At 37.0% G+C, this 17078-nt stretch overlaps 1 protein-coding gene across 1 annotated transcript; it reads left to right on the top strand.

Moving 5' to 3' along the window:
* The first annotated feature begins 1778 nt into the window (after window positions 1-1778).
* On the top strand, window positions 1779-15742 carry LOC117995880 (ras-related and estrogen-regulated growth inhibitor). Its single transcript, XM_034983893.2, has 5 exons — window positions 1779-2027; window positions 11448-11504; window positions 12045-12118; window positions 12967-13143; window positions 13670-15742. The coding sequence occupies exons 1-5, from the start codon at window positions 1940-1942 to the stop codon at window positions 13901-13903; spliced, it is 630 nt and encodes a 209-aa protein (XP_034839784.1). The 5' UTR covers window positions 1779-1939; the 3' UTR covers window positions 13904-15742.
* Window positions 15743-17078: the final 1336 nt, after the last annotated feature.

The following is a 17078-nucleotide window of genomic DNA, read 5'->3' as shown; positions in this document are numbered from 1 at the left end:
GTTATTTTGAACAAAATCATGAAATGATAAATGTCTCGATTTGGTTGTAAATTAAAGAAGAAAATTAAGCATGTTGGCATGATCCCAAGTCAGACACTTTTCGAGGTCATTACAAAACGCTGATCATGGTCTTTGTATCTCGAGACTAGAGAATACGTTGATTTACTTATTTATTACTAACTGCCCTGGCGAACTTCGTTCCGCCTAACAGTCGATTCAATTTTTTTAAAATTTTTCTTAAGATTTTCCGTAAGAACCATCCTCGTATTTCAAGGAATATTTAAAAAAAAGAATTAGCGAAATCGGTTCAGCTGTTCTCGAGATTTGCGATGAGCAACACTTGAGTGATTCATTTTTATATTATAGAAGATAGAAGTAATATCCTCTCAACATATAGTACCCGACTGGTCGAAATGGCAATCGGGGTGGGAACGCCACGCACAGCCCCTGCGTTAACTCGGAGCGGGATATCGCGGGTGACGTGTGGAGGTGCGGGGCGTCCCCCCGCCCCATACTCCGGTTGCCATCACGACCTGTCGCATACTATACCTAATATTTGACAAATGTCGATTATCTTACTCACTCTAGTTCACGCTGGTAATAGTGAATAGGTATCCGTTATATCTTTCTAAGGCGCAGATTCTTCATTTAACTAAAAATGAGTCAATTTTAATTTTTTAATTGAGTAGACAGGTCATAAATAGAACAGAAATGCAAACAAACAAGCTATGCCTAATTACCTACCGTATCTAATCCTATCCGCCTACACATTCAGGGAAAATAAAGTTAAATAACAGTAATTGATAGCTACTAGTTGCCTGCCTAGCATGCGTTGCAATGCCTCTTTGTATATAATGAACGACTTACGTGCCTTCTATTGTGCGCTGAGATGGTAGGTAGGTACTATGACAAAAACTTTTCGGCAAATGCCAACAACAACTGTTGTTTCATTAAATATGTTATATGTAAGAACAAATAAACAAACAAAAATAAATTCATTTATAGATTGTAATGGCATTCTTTTAACACTTCAGGCATTTAATTGTACCTGTAAATTCGAATGTTGGCACTACGCCAAGCATTCCGATTCTGCATTGTTACAATCTGTTGACAAAAAGTTCAAACTTAAACATTTTTTGTCCAGAAAGTAAAATGTGAAAGCGATAAAATGACTAGATACACATAAAAGGTTATAGCTCGCCACCCTCCCCGGTGACGCTGTAGCGGCCAGTAGGGCCTACACAGCATAGTCAATCCGAAACAACACACAAAATTCAAACTACTTACTAATAAAACAGTTGCGTGTACAAGATGAAGATTTTGTATAACATAGTTTTTCCCCAAGACGTGAACCCCAACTAAGTAATCGAAGATTTCTAGAAATTCCACCAAGTGAAGCTAGAGTGGGTCACTGTAACTGGTAAATACTTACTACCTGAATACTCTCCCGTGGAACACATTTCATCCATCAGACTGTTTAGTCCACTGCTGGACATAGCAGTCTTTGAGAGCGCACCACCAAACAAAGTCCTCTGCCTTCCTTATCTATGTACTTCCCGCCACCTTCAAATCGTCGCGTCGGTTCAGCGGGCTTGTCTTTTACATACCTATCATTTTCACTCTCTCGCAGCTGGGTAAAATAGGTAAGTATGTAAAAGTCGAGCGCTGCGTACGGGGTTGGCCTGTCGCCACGGACACGTGGTGTTAAGCGTCAGGAAGCTGGACGCGACGTAAACATGCCTATTTGCATGATCTTGGCCAGATCTTGACCCATTAACACGGGAGTCGATGTCAGAGCAGTGTCGCTTTATATATATTTTTAGCTGGAAGGCGGGAGCGGGGTTCTCGTCGAGTGAGGCGCTGAGCCGCGCGTCAAACGCCGTTCGCCGAGCATTCGGCGTGTTTGCCGCGGCGATAACTAGATAATGCGTGCGGAAAAATGACATCGCGAGGCATAAGACGGAAGAAGTCATCGCTGTCCGAAGTGAAAGTGGCCGTAATAGGCGCACCATCGGTCGGCAAAAGTGGTATGTGTGCGGCGAATACAAATGTATATTTTTTACTATAGGTAGGTATATAACATAAGTGCAACGGAAACTTAGGTATCTAGATCCAAATTGTGGTTTTCAGCTTGTCTTGAAAAGTGAAGCTGTATGAAATGTTGTTGAGTAACGAAATTTTTTAACTATATAGGATAAGTAGGTTTTACATAGATACTTGTCTTCTCTGGAACCCAAGTTAATTTCTAAGTTATTTCTTCTTTTCTCATTTTTTTATATACTTAGTATTTACCTAATGTATATCTTATGAAGAAATTGCATAGCGAATGTATGAAACTAGGAAATTATTATTTACTGACCTGGCGAAAAATTATCATCGTCTGTAGGAAGCAGACTTCCTAAACTACATATTTTAAAAATAAGTAGGTACCACCTACATAAGTAGGTACGTAGGTAGGTACACATAAATTTTAATAAAATCGCATATTATCATAATTGTATAGCTTTTATTTATTTTTTGTACCTAACAAGAACTTAATTGAACTGCTATGACGTCTACTAGTTAGTTATCTAAATAGAAACCTAGGCACCTACTGGCTAGCGTACCTATACTAGTATTAATGTTATATTATTTTTTTTTTTTTTTTTTTTTTACTATTTTTTTTTTAATACAATAAAACTTAAGGCTAGCCTTATCTAATTACTATATAAATCATGACCGCGTGGAATGGTGCCAAGAATACTGGCTGCATTTCCGCGCTGGACAGCCAGGCTGATCCGCTGCGCAAAAAATGTTATATTATTGTATCATATTATTATTATTATTATTTAAGGAGCTAAAATATGAGATAAATAGATTTATTCACTGTTGACTCTGTCAAGAACCATTATGTGTGTCTGTTTAACCAAATCCATAAATTAAGTAGGCGTAGGTAACAAGGTATTATTTTTAACATAACAAGTAATTAAATAAATTAAACACAAAAATATCATTCAGCGTCTGAAATTCAAAACCATACATTGCTATAACTATAAAATTATCTAGCTATTAAGTATGTGAAAAAAAACATATTATATTTGTCAAAGAATTCTATTTGGGCCAATATTATAGTGGTCTGATATCGTTAATCTTTTGGTATAATCAGATCCTACCCTTATTATGAATGCGAAAGTGTGTTTGTTTCTTGGTTTGTTGGTTTGTCCTTCAATCACGTCGCAACGGTGCAACGGATTAACGTGATTTTTTGCATGGGTATAGATAAATACCTGGAAAGTGCTCTAGGCTACTGTTTATCCCGGAAAATCAAAGAGTTCCCACGGGATTTTTAAAAAACCTAATTCCACGCAAACGAAGTCGCGGGCATCAGCTAGTATTTTCATAATTAATTGAGATTTATTGATGTAATCGACAAAACAGAAATAAATACACACATTCGTATTACCTATTGAGATATCAGTGTTACTGAGGAGGTTCGCGTAAATAGTGCAAAAGGCAAGACAATGACGTGCTTATAAGATCGACCTCTAGTGATCTAAAAATATCCTTAGAAATATGTGAACTATTTCTGTAGATAGTAGATATATACGGAGCCGATCGGAACAATATATTATACGTCAACCATCCAATCATCATACGAATCGACAAAAATCGGCTCTTTTCGGCCCGCCTCGCATTGCTTTATTTTGGTTCAAATTAAGAGGAAAAGCTCCACAGTACAATGTTTTCATTTACGTCTATTACGGTTTACGCAATATAAGCACATGTATGGTACGCGACAGGTCGAGATAGCAATCGGGGTGGGGACGCCCCGCACACCCGCACAGCCCCCGCGCTAACCTGGTGCGGGATAGCGCAGGTGACGTGCAGGTGAGCGGGGCATCTCCCCGCCTCATACCCCGATTGCCACCTTAACCTGTCGCGAACTATAGACACACAGAAAAGCTATTAGTGGCTAGGTTTTTACTGACTGAATTGATATTATTAGGTACTAGCTGATGCCCGCGACTTCGTCCGTGTGGATGTAGGTTTTCAAAAGCCCATGGGAACTCTTTTATTTTCGTGGATAAAAGAAGGCAGGTCATGCCTGTCGTAGAGGTGATGGCCGTTGGAGCCGGAAAGTCCTTGAGTGGAGACCGCGTAGGTAGGCAAGCATAGTGTGGGACGCCCTCCAGCACGATGGACCGACGATATAAAGAGGCTGGCGGGAAGTGGCTGGATGAGGAAGGCTGAAGACCGGGTGTGGTGGCGCTCTTTAGGGAAGGCAGTCCAACAGTGGACGTCCGCAGGCTGATGATGATGTAAAAAATCACGTCGATCCGTTGCATCCCTCACACGTCCCTATCCGTCTTCTCCACTCTTGTCTCGCTGGCGAATAAGTTTGGAATAGAATAGGATTTCGATGAAGTGCGTGGATTTTTGTGAACGGAGTTCAATCATGTAGTCGTGGTTTGGTGCAATAGTAAATGGTACAATATTAATTCACCATCAACAGTTCCTAAAACCCCATAGATTAGGAGTGCAGTAGGTACCCTGCAGCATCAGTATTGAAGAGTTGGAACTTGAAGTTCAATAATGGTATATATGTTTGGCATCTACAATATTAAGTATTACACAATCAACAGTGGCTTAGGAATGCACTACCCTGCATCATCAGGGTTGAAGAGTTGGGATATGGAGTTGAATCATGAAGTCGTTGCTTGGTAGGTACGTAAGCCATAGTTTATACTAAGCGTAACTTTTATACCAATTCAACATTGACTATTCTTTGAAAAGAGACACCGCCGAGCAACCGCCGAGTTTCTTGCTGGTTCTTCTCGGTAGGAAAGGCATTCCGAACCAGTGGTAGATGCATCTGACTATTCGTAAGTACTTGTAAAAGTTTATTCGAACAAAAAAAGAATGAATGAAATCGGACTACGCGTTAATGAATTACAACTCAGTATACATTTTAACTTTCATCCCCTCTCCTACGGGAACCATGCTGAATTTCGGGATAAAAAGTATCCTATATTCTTCCTCATAGTATGACCTCAAATCGTACCAAGTTTCATTGGAATCCATTCAGTAGTTTCAGCGTGATGCGCGGCCGTGATACAGACAGACAGACAGACAGACAGACAGACAGACAGACAAAAATGAAAAAAATTACAGTTTTGGGTTCAGTATCGATTATAGAGTGCCCTCGAAAAAAAAATTTCAAAATATCTTCAATGTACAGAATTTGACCTGTTACAGTTTTATTATAAGTAGGTATTGATGATTGATTGATATTGATGATGATAAGTAGTTCGACCGATTTACACTACAACTTTATAAAATTTTAAAGCTAAACTTCACACAGTATCTGGCTATCCATTGGTAAAAACCGAGTGAAAATCTCTTCAGTAGTTTCCGAGACTGGAACAGACAAAATATGTGGCAGAATGGGCTAGATATTTTATAATAGTGTGAAGATGCTTGCGATAACGATAAAAGCCAGTAGTATTTAAGTATAACATTTTATTGCATCAAAATTCTTTTCTTTATGCGAGAGGCAAGAGTAGCTAACACCATAGTACGATATGCATTCTAAAATTCACAAAGCTGCATGATTTCCAATAGCGAAAATAGTTTCTTGTTATTGGCAAAACATTACACGCTTGACGCTTAGTTAGGTAAGACTGGGCATTACATTTCTGAAACAGGTTGCGCCCGTCGGCGTGTTTCTCTCGAAATAAAGCACTTCAGCCTCTGCGTTGTATACCTATTACCTACCGTATATTTTGATTGAATCTGTACATCTCTCTCTCCGGTCGTTTTTTCATTGCTGAAGATCCTGGTCCTGGCAAACTGCACTCGAATGGATTAAATTACTTTCGTCCTCTAAACATTCTTGCTGCTACTCGTATGATGAATATTTGAGACTTTGTATTGCAATTATTTTATTCCAACTGCTTAAAAGTATTTCGGTGAATTGCGAATTAATTATTGCAATTTTGTAACGACGTCAGAACAGCAGTTTGATCCTGGATCTAAACAAACACAATGCGCGCGTACTCGTGTATGGTTTATAGGTAAGTAAGAAAGTATGAAGCACCTCAAATAATACCGCGCGCGCTATCTGTTTTACAATTTCTAGGCCTATGCCAACCGAATGCGACATTGCGGCATGTCACAGAGCTGCATGGTACGATAATTTAAAATGTAGCAAGAATCATAGGCAGACAGGAACACCGTTATATTATAATTCTACAGCACGATGTTTTCTTGATTTAAAATATACCTACTGCAGCTTATAAATACAGGGCAAGAGAAAAGGCTGGCCGTAGACGAATATGCTGGCTCAAGAATTTTGGCCAGTGGTTTAACATCAGTACAAGATCACTGTTTAGGGCAGCAGTAAACAAGATCTAGTTAGGCTTAATGATTGCCAACCTTCGGTAGGAGATGGCACTTGAAGAAGAAGAAAATATACTGCCACATGCTTTTAAAGGCCGCTAAATTAATTATTTCATTAATAACATGCTACATTATCGCATGTTTTTTTCCGTCCTGAACATCAATATTTAAATGACAAGATATGGTCAAGCAAACAAAATTTCACGGTTTAGGTACCAAATAAATCTGCGCCACTTCTTAGATAGACCTACTAATGAACGACCCGTTTGAAATCCAGACGTCACTGAGGTTGCATTGGTGCATAAGCACCAATGAGTCGGTGCCATTTTGTTTGTTCAATAACCCTGTCCATACGAAGTAATATATAAGTCATGGTCGTGAAACAAGCGTTTAGAGGTTTCCATCAAGCGATGTGTGTTTCAGCCTTAATGAGCTTTTATTTTTGAACTAAGCAGCGTGACGAACGAGATACTGAAATCGAATTACTTAGTGTAAGTAGGTGTAAAGTTTCGCTTTCAGTTTTACAATGTTGATTGATCGTCCATTGTGAACTTTGATGTTGCGCCAAAAATGAAATTTTCTGCCAAGTATACCAATTGCACCGTGTCAAATTGTAATGTAGGCAGAATTTTAAATATTTCCAAAGCATGCCATCTTAAGTGGTTCTTTCAGGTCTATTTTGCGAAAAATGTTCACTCGTGAAAATTTTAGAGCTCCAGAGATTCAAAAGTAAAACAAAGAGTAGGTATATAATCACATCGTGAGTAAAAGACGGGACTGTCTGTTTGTCACAAATTCAGAAACTGTTATGTCAAATTTGTCTTATGTCTTATGCTTATGTCAAACTTAGCACAATTATTATATGTAGAACTATGACTATGCCGCTAATGTATATGTATAGTAGGCGTACGCGACAGGTCGAGATAGCAATCGGAGTGGGCATGCCCCGCACACCCGCACATAGATAATATACTAAGCACCCGCACATCCCCCGCGCTAGCCAGGTGACGTGCGGGTGTGCGTGGCATCTCCCTAGCTCACACCCTGATTGCCATGTCGACCTGTTGCGTACTACACCTATTAACTCTAATATTCGTAGGCGTGTCCCAATTTATTACTCAAATATTGAAGATTATTAATAACTATAGCTGATGGTGCCCGCGACTTCATCCGCGTGCTTTAATGGTGAAGGAAAACATTGCGAGGAAACCTGTATGCCTGAGAGATTTCCATAATGTTCTCCAAGTTGTGTCTGCCAATCTACACTTGGCCAGTGTGGTAGACTTTGGCCAGAACCCTTTTCACTTTGAGAGGAGACCCGTGCACTATAGTAAGCTGGCGATTGGTTGATCATGATGATGCCACATGGTGGTCGATGTATAAAATGATTAGGTATTACTAAAGTTACGATTGGGGAGGGCATGCCAATAAACCGCCATTTGGCATTCTAGGCCATAACCTAAACTTGGAATATGGCCAGCTTATTAATGACTAACATATCCATGTGTTTGTCTTATATTCACTTTATAAATAAGCAACGTGTCGTGCGCTGTCGGCAGAACTAAAAGATCATAACCAGCTGTATGAATAATCATGCTCGAATCAATGTATAATATTATATTAAATATGTATGTATAATGTATTATATATAATTATATTAACACATTCCCTGTATTACGGGCCAACATCAACTCCATAATATGTTGCATTCTACAATGCATTTTCATTTCTTCTTTATTAGTAACAGGTTTGATGCTGGTAAAAAATAATTGATACTTACGCACCTAAATTTCTTAGTAGGTACAATTCAATACGGGTCTCATTGTATTAAGAACATTTTCAAGAGAAATGTTTATAAGTACAAGGTGTTGTAATAGGTATAACACATTCATACCTATATTTTGTTCATATCACTACCCATATTACAAATGCGAAAGTGTGTTTGTTTGTTGGTTTGTCCTTCAAACACGTCGCTACGAAGCAACGGATCGACGCGATTTTTTGCATGTTATGTATGTTTAGTTTATTATTCTTATGTTTTGTTTGTTTAGTTAAATACCTGTAGACTGTAGAGTGATAAAGCCTACTTTTTATCCCGGAAAATCAAAGAACTCCCACAGGCCTTTTAAAAACGTACATTCACGCGGATGAAGTCGCGGGCATTAACTACTTAGTAGCAAAATAAGATTGTCATTCCGTGTATATCATGACTGCCAACAAATTATTCTATTCAAAATTTAAAATTAACACTTTGTTAATTAACATGAAACGCCCTACTCTTTTAATGTTCTCGTAATTTATATAGCGATCTTTAGGATGCGTTTATTTGACATGGATTTCTTCGCGCCTACCTACACAAAAAACTTGACATAGTTCGCCGCGCGGTCAGTAAGCGAAGCATTGTCTACAGACCATACTGCAAAATAATCAGCATTTTGAAGGTTCCATATCTCCAAAGAAAAAAAGAGCCCTTTAGGATAACTTCGTTGTCTATCTGTCGTGTCTGTTAAAACTCGTCAACGGAATCAAAACCTATAGGATACTTCCCGTTGACATCTGTAAGTACATATAAAATTTAAAGTCCTGACTGACTGACTGATAAAACCACTGGTCCGAGAGACATGAAATTTGGAGGATTTGTAGTTAAGTATCCGCTAAGGAAGGGGGTAGGTTCTCTCTAGAGGGTAGGTGTCAGTTAAATTTTTTTGTACGAAAATCCCACCCTGAAGGGGTAAAATTAGGGTTAAAAGGCTAACCTAACCTAACCTTTCAACCAAACCTTTAGAGTAGCTAAGTACCACGCGACTGCCGCACGAAAATCCCGCACCGTTTATATGCAGCCTTGGCTTTGACCATGTTTAAATTGTGTGCCAAACTAGTAAACAGAATCCAATATTAAGACAGATGCCGATCGAGTTTAATCGCTTATTTTTGCGAGCTCTTGCGGTTGTTAGCTATTTACAACCGCACTGAAAAATGAAATCTTTCACAGTGTCCATTACTTCGATTTGTGTGGGTTTGTTGCACAGACACTAGGTTCCCATTTCATTATTTCAACTCGCATTGCGCTATTTGTCTGTGCTTCGTCTTAGCGCCGCTTCTCAATGCTAGCAGACAGACAGGCACACTTTCGTATTAATAAATAATACTAGATGATGCCTGCGACTTTGATCGCGCGTTTTTAGGTTTTTTTAATCCCGTGAGAACTCTTTGATTATCCGGGATAAAAACTGTCCATCCCCGGGATATAAGCTAACTCAGTATCAAATTTCAGTAAAATCTCTTAAACAGATGGGCCGTGAAAAACTAGCAGACAGACACACGTTCACTTTTATAATATAAGTATGGATTAGTACCACAGATGAGAGAATTCTCTCTCATCTGTGATTAGTAAGTACTTATTGATTATCAGTTCATCATCTTCAGTGTAATACCATGATAACATGATGAGATGAAGATACTAAAATAATAATGTATCTACTTGTTATATAAGAACATACTGGTACCTAAATTACTTATTTGAAGGAAACAATTTGTCCAACTATGTAGTGGTAAATTGATAAAGACGTACTAATCTCTGGGAGTAGGTACTTATTTACTTAAAGTACCTGTATTATGATTGGCAGCCGCACGCATCAGGTCCAGACTCCGAGGGTCCTCAGGCCTTCAGTATTTAATTGGATAAAATAGTTTAAAGCGAATAGTTTTCTATTTATAAAAAAAAACACTACTTACATATTGTTAGCGCTGAAGCGCGCATAAGAATACTTTTAGCAGCTACTATTGGCGATTTGGCTGCTTATTTTATTTTTATAAAACTAAAAGCAGAGATTGAACATTTTATTTCATACAATGACTGTAAGAAGTAGGTAGTATTGGAAGCTTAGCAACATTTGCATGTTTTACTGTGGTTTCACCAGAGACGTAATGCAGCATGGATGCAGTAGCTAGAATGTGCAATTTTGAACCTGTAATCCATCAGTTAGTTACTAAAGCGTCGAAGCAATCGCAAAACCGTTGATTGCTATTGGTAAAAGTATCGTGTGTTTTGGGCCTTCGGTTTGTACAGACAAGCGGGCTGATCAATCCGAATACACATTAAATATTTTGACGTCATATTACGTCGTGGTTGTTAGTCACACGTGGGAAAATAGCAGCAAATGTTTTATATATAAACTGGAGCTCGTAAACATTTTAAACATAGGTCCTTGAGATATTTATTTTGTCGAACTGTTTCGAATAGATCATGATCGACCTTACGGCAGCAGCCGATTTAGCTGGACAATTCGACAAGTGTTAAAACATACAACTCCTGTTTACATACAATTTGTTTTTTGTTTTGAAAGTAGAAATTTTGAAATATCTCTATTTTAGGCCAAATTTTGAGGCAATTTAAATACATAAACCATGTAAATAAAAAATAACAAAATTCCAAAACTAATTCTATTTTATAATAACTTCAACTTATATAGGCAATTTATAAATCCGAAGGTTAGTAATGAGACGAATACCTTGTTTACTCCACATGCAAATAGGTACCTATATCAGTCCTTCAGTTTGAATGGAGGCGATAGGTATCTCAATAGATACTTATATTTAATTCATTTTCTAATGTGGAAATTAGAATTATGTATTGACTTTAGAAAACTATATGAGCTACCTTATATTCGTTCTTTTCTACCGATTTAAAAAATATCGGTCAAACGCGAGTGTGCAGGCGAAGTTCTATCGTACAAGGGATAACACTTTTTATTTTTTTTGCGGCTATTTTGAAATTTTTATTAATTGATGTTGTTGTAGCGGCAATAGAAATTATACATATTCTTTAAAAATTTCAACTCTCTACCTATTACTGTTCACGAAATATCAACAGCCAGCTGACACGCAGGCGGACGGACCGACGCGCGACGGACGGAGTATTAGTAATAGGGTTCTGATGGCACCCTTCTTATACGGAGTCCTGTAAATGGACGCTCTTTGGGCCGTTATCGCATTTTGCAATATAAGTTTTTCATAAATCATTTCTTAGATGTTTGCATCGATTCATGAAATAAATCTTTTTTTTTCAGCACTGACGGTTCGTTTTCTTACCAAGCGATACATCGGGGAATACGACCATCAACAGGGTAATCATTTCCATTGATAACTGATAGCTATAAAACTACCTAAGTGATACTGAAAACTGATTTATTTACGTACTAGATGATGCCCACGACTTCGTCCGCGTGGATTTACGTTTTCCAAAATCTTGTGGGAACTCTTTAGTTTTCCAGGATCAAAAGCAGCCTATGTCAGACAGACAGACAGACAGACGGACAGATAGACAGACAGACACACGTTCGCGTTTATAATATTAGTATGGGTCAGTATGGATTCTGATTGTGCTTTAACAACTTACACTACTTAGTTTTTTATTATATAACGTCATAATCAAACTAGGGGAAATTGTACACAATCTCTAGACTAAAGTGCTTATTTCGCAGTGAGCATTCTGAAAGTGTATTGCTATCACTTAAGACCTGTCATTCTAGTTTTCTTTAAAAAATTGTATCTATCCGAACTAACACCATTATGTGACGTTTAAAGTTATGGGTAGGTTTATACTTATCTAACTAACTACTTTCACTGTAGGTACCTATGTATAAAGGTCTTTAAATTATTTTCAGATAGCAAATACAAGCATGAAGCACTTCTAGATGGGGAATCGATACTTTTTGAAATATTGGACACATGCCCAAAGGTAGGTACTGAACTGATAGTATAGTTTTAAAGTTTAGTTTTTATAAATATCTTTCCTTTTTTTAACCAATAAGTATTTTAAAAAGCGGATGTTCTCAATTCATCCCTTTAAGTTTATATCTATTTTTATTCCTTAATAATACATATTAAGACGTAAGACCCCTGTAAGTTTTGCTCAAGTGACTAAGTACTTACGTGAGTAAAACTTAAACGTGTATTCGGGGCCTAAGTTAATGCGCCAAATCTACTCCGAATAACATGTAGGAGAGAGCAGTGCGTGCAAGACTTTCGTTATTTTATAAAAGCTGAAATTTTCTATGCGTATTGTCCCCAACACAAGGAGGAACGATCAGCGACTATAAAGTTTGGATCATAGTGGCTTTGGAGATAACATGTATAAAGATGTAAAAAAATAAAAAAAATAAAAATCCGACGAATTGAACCTCCTCCTTTCTTGAAGTCGGTTAAAAATCTTACGTCAAAGTAAAAAAAGTATGATTTAGTCGCTTATCGTTATTTTCTGTGTTGGGAACAATACGCAGAGAAACATTCAGCTTTTATAAATAACGAAGTACTGGCACGCGCTGTCTCTTAATCCATTATTTCATATGTTGGTGGTTTTTGGAGACTTGATAATATTTATCTTTCACTGAATACTAAAACTTTAGACAGTTTCGACAAACCAAAATATGTAAAATATATAAATAATAAAAAGTATTGAGTTTGGTATCAAATGAAGGGTTGCATTTATTTAGAAAATATGACTTTCTTATCAAAATACCACGGTGTAAAAACCTGTAAATTGTTTGGGTTTTGTAGTTGAACCTTATCGTCTCTTATGCATTTCAGAGTTTGAATGAGCTGCCTGGCAATGAAATCGCACAGTGGGCTGACGGCTTGTTCCTGGTGTACTCTATTACGGATAGGGAGTCGTTTAACTATGTGCGGCGAGCGAAGCAGAGCCTTCAACCGGAGGTTCCTTTGACCCTCGTTGGCAACAAGGCAGATATGGTGCATTTAAGACAGGTTAGATGATCAACTACTCTTGCACTACAAGGCATACATCATTATGCGGAATCGGGATCTTTTTTAGGGATCCGTACCTCAAAAGGAAAAGCGGAACCCTTATAGGACCACTTTGTCGTCTGTCTGTCTGTCTGTCAAGAAATCAGGCTACTTCCCGTTGATCTAGAATCATGAAATTTGGCAGGTAGGTAGCAGGTAGGATAGCAGACATTAGGGGGGAAATCTGAAAACCGTGAATTTATGGTCACATCACAAAAAATTAAAAAAGTGTTTTGAACAAATCTCTCTTTAATTTTTTTTCTTATGATGTAACCACAAATTCACGGTTTTCAGATTTTCCTCTAATGTCTGCTATAAGACCTACCAATCTGCCAAATTTCATGATTCTAGGTCAACGGGAAGTACCCTGTAGGTTTCTTGACACACAGACAGACAGACAACAAAGTAATCCTATAAGGGTCCCGTTTTTCCTTTCGAGGTACGGAACCCTAAAAACTAAGTATAATCATTGTTTGGTTTGTTATAGGTTAGCCCAGAGGAAGGGGAAATACTGGCAAAGGATTTCGAATGCAACTTCGCTGAGGTAGCCGCGGCTGAGCAGGTGAACCAGGTCGGAGAGGTGTTCCACGAACTCTGTCGAGAAGTTCTCACTCATCGAAGGCGAGCGAAGCATAGCCTTTTAGATAGGATGTTGGGTTCCAAGACGGCATACCGGGTGTACTCCCGCGGGAAAAGTGATAGCGCTCTACCTAAAGACTAATGTATAATTGAGGAGTTGGCGTACAAAATGGTGTAATTGCACGAATTAAGATTTTATAGGAAAAGCCTAAAACTGAATGAAAGTTTCTGAAACCTTACTGTAATTATACCGTTTTGATCGAAATCATAGACTTCCGATTTGCTTAAAAATGAGTTCATATTTTGTATTCAGTGAAGTTACTTGATCAGAGTGTAACTACGCTACGTTTTTTTCGCCAGCTCCTCGTTTAGTTTATGCATTTAGTTGTATATAAATGTTGGCCGAAAGGTAATTTTTTTCAGTTGTATGTATTAGGTATACATATATAAAAAAATTGTTTGGCGTCGCCTGCAAGCTAAGCGAGTATACAGATGGTGTTGATTGCTTTAAATTGTGGGAGTGACACTAGGTGGGTGACGTCACATAAAACAAAATGGCGTACATTAGCCCCCAAAAACAAATATTTTCTGGCGCAGCCCGTAGCCTAACAAGTGAAGAGAATTAAATAATGCAGGGTTTTAGATTTTCCTTAGTTATAGGAGTGGCGTGGTAGTGGATGGTATCTTATTAAAAAAAACTAATTTACCTACATCAAAAATAAAAATCGAACGAAATCCCTTGAGCATGACATGATACTTTTAAAATCACGATGAGGTCTCTATGCCTAATACAGTTTTTCATTAATATTTTTACGGCTTAAGAAAAAATTTAAAGTATAAAATATTTACCTACTTACGAAATAAAAAAAACAAACTTGATTGCGCAGAACCCAACAAAACTAAATTGAAATTTAGAATGTTGCGGGAGAGGCTGTTTTTAATATTACCTCCCTTATAACAATCCACAGTTTTTATTTTTGTGCTCCCGACTAACTTCTTAGATAGAGTATCTAGAAATTAGCACAAATATATCTTTATATTAAGTAATTATTTTCGTAAATAATTATAGCTAATACATTTATTAAAAATAAGTATTAAAGACACAATAGTATTTTAAATTTGAATGTTATATTAAAGATTATAATATATTAATCATTATTAATTGTTTAATGTTTATCTAGATGTTGTGAAAATATTTAAACGTGTTTAATCTTGGATATTTTTATCATCTCAATGCTTGTGGCAGGTATGTACGATTTGACAGTGTGGTTTTATCCATCGATGTATTTTATCTTATTGGGTACACTACTAAAGGCTGAGCATAGTTGCATGTTAGTTAATCTAATCATCTTTGTGGTTGTTTGTAATCTTCGAGTAAAGGTTTGTTGGTTTGTAAGCCGCACAAGCGCGAGGTATTTCGTCCGACATAGCGGAACGCCAATTACCTACTTCAATTAAAACGAGGTGGCTCGTATCAACGGTCAAACTGATGTGTCCATCGCGCACATACCAGAACCTCGTTACTGTATCTATTTGGTTACAGATACAGCTCGCTAATAAGTACCCAGCTTTACGTTCCTTTCCAATGTTCTGACCCCTAAAAGGGTTAGTCCGGCTCGAACTTGGTTTCCTTTAGTATTACCTACCGTTTCTGCTTTGGCAGATAAACGTGGATTAAAACGTTGTAACTTTGGTGTCAAGTTTTTTCTATAGAAAGAGGCGCATTTATTAATTTTTAGACCGCAACACTGTCCGAGCAATCGCTTCAATAAGCGCTACAAAACTAAATTAAATAATTCTGTAACTAATTAATATTTCTATCGATTTATTATATTGCGTATTTTTATTATTGTTATAGATGATACCAATTTATACGTTATGTTATTATTATTATTATATCGATAAATCCAAACTGATATTTCTAGGATGAGAGGGATAGAATTTTGTAATATGTCATATACCTACTAAATATATTCAGTTAGTTTGTTTATTTTTATTACAAACCTTTACCGAATTCTAATAGGTAGGTATCTATACTTATCATACTTAGGGTTGAAAAAAACAGGCTTTAAGGACAAAACAAATCTGTTCAAAACAAAAAAATCATAAAAACATGTTTTAAAGAAATATTTCAACATCATCACCCTATTTCTGGCTCACTACAGAGTACGGGTCTCCTTCAGATTGTTTTCTCGCCATGGTCTACCATGCTGGCCAAGTGCGGATTGGCAGACTTCACATATATTTGAGAACTCTTCAATCTCTCGCACTGCCAAGGGTCACTGGTAGAGATCTCTCATAGAGATAAGTGCTTCCCTGTCCACTTTTACTACCTATCTTTTTTCTTTACTGTAAATGTTTTTGGTACAAATAAATTTAATTAATTAATTAAACATTATGGAGAACTCTCAGGCATGCAGGTTTCTATTACTAGAATTAATAAATTAGTAAATATTTACTAATGCTATAAGAGGCTATTTTCTAAAACTTATTAATCAAAACGTTGTTTAAAACATCTTTCAGGGTGTCGTATTATACAGGGTTAAATAAAAAACATCAGAAAGCTCTCGGAACGTAATTATTATCAATAAAACTAACAACTTTTGTTCTATGGCTTTCTTAACTCGATATTTTCTGAAATATCAAATATTCAATAATTTACATAGATTCTCTCCTTGTAACTACCTACTACTCTCAACACCGTGCGATCTCGGCTCGATCTCGCTCTCGAGTCTCGTGTATTTGGTTTGTGTGTACACAGTGTAAATGTCACTACCGATATAATATAACACAATTTATTCAATTTTTGGCATGAAATAAATTAATACGGAATATTGAAAAGTTGTACTTAGAACAAAAGTTGTTAGTTTTAATAATAGCAATTACGTGCCGAGAACTTTCTGATATTTTTATTTAACCCTGTTTAAGTATCATGTACCCACATATAATAATCATTAAACAGCTTCAATAAAGAGATAAGTATGTTAAATAGCCTTATTCAAATTTAATTTAGTAATAATTTCAATTATATGATAATTAAGCACCTAGGATTTGAATAATGTACCTACCTACCTAATGTTTTTTGTATAATTCTGGTGGTGGTTCAATAAAAATAAAACTAAACTTAATCATAATGAATTAGTCCACCCAGCTGGCCAAGTGCAGATTGACAGACTTCACACACCTTTGAATACATTATGGAGAACTCTTGATATTTTCTTCCACTCTTAAATAAAGTTGTAATTTATGAAATATGCTAATTCTGAACACTTACAGGTGCCTGCCAGTAATGTAACCCCAGTCACCCGAATAGGAGA

Source organism: Maniola hyperantus, chromosome Z (assembly GCF_902806685.2).
Source record: "Maniola hyperantus chromosome Z, iAphHyp1.2, whole genome shotgun sequence".
Taxonomy (NCBI): Eukaryota; Metazoa; Arthropoda; class Insecta; order Lepidoptera; family Nymphalidae; genus Maniola; species Maniola hyperantus.
The sequence above is the reverse complement of the archived record's forward strand: the minus strand, read 5'-3'. Positions and strand labels throughout refer to the sequence as shown.

What these genes read in the sequence shown, in the direction of transcription:
- LOC117995880 (XM_034983893.2), top strand. Translation starts at nt 1,940, where the DNA reads ATGACATCGCGAGGCATAAGACGGAAGAAGTCATCGCTGTCCGAAGTG. An exon ending in TATTGGACACATGCCCAAAG is followed by an intron (nt 12,119 to 12,966) that starts GTAGGTACTGAA and finishes TATGCATTTCAG; the next exon opens with AGTTTGAATGAGCTGCCTGG. An exon ending in ATATGGTGCATTTAAGACAG is followed by an intron (nt 13,144 to 13,669) that starts GTTAGATGATCA and finishes GGTTTGTTATAG; the next exon opens with GTTAGCCCAGAGGAAGGGGA.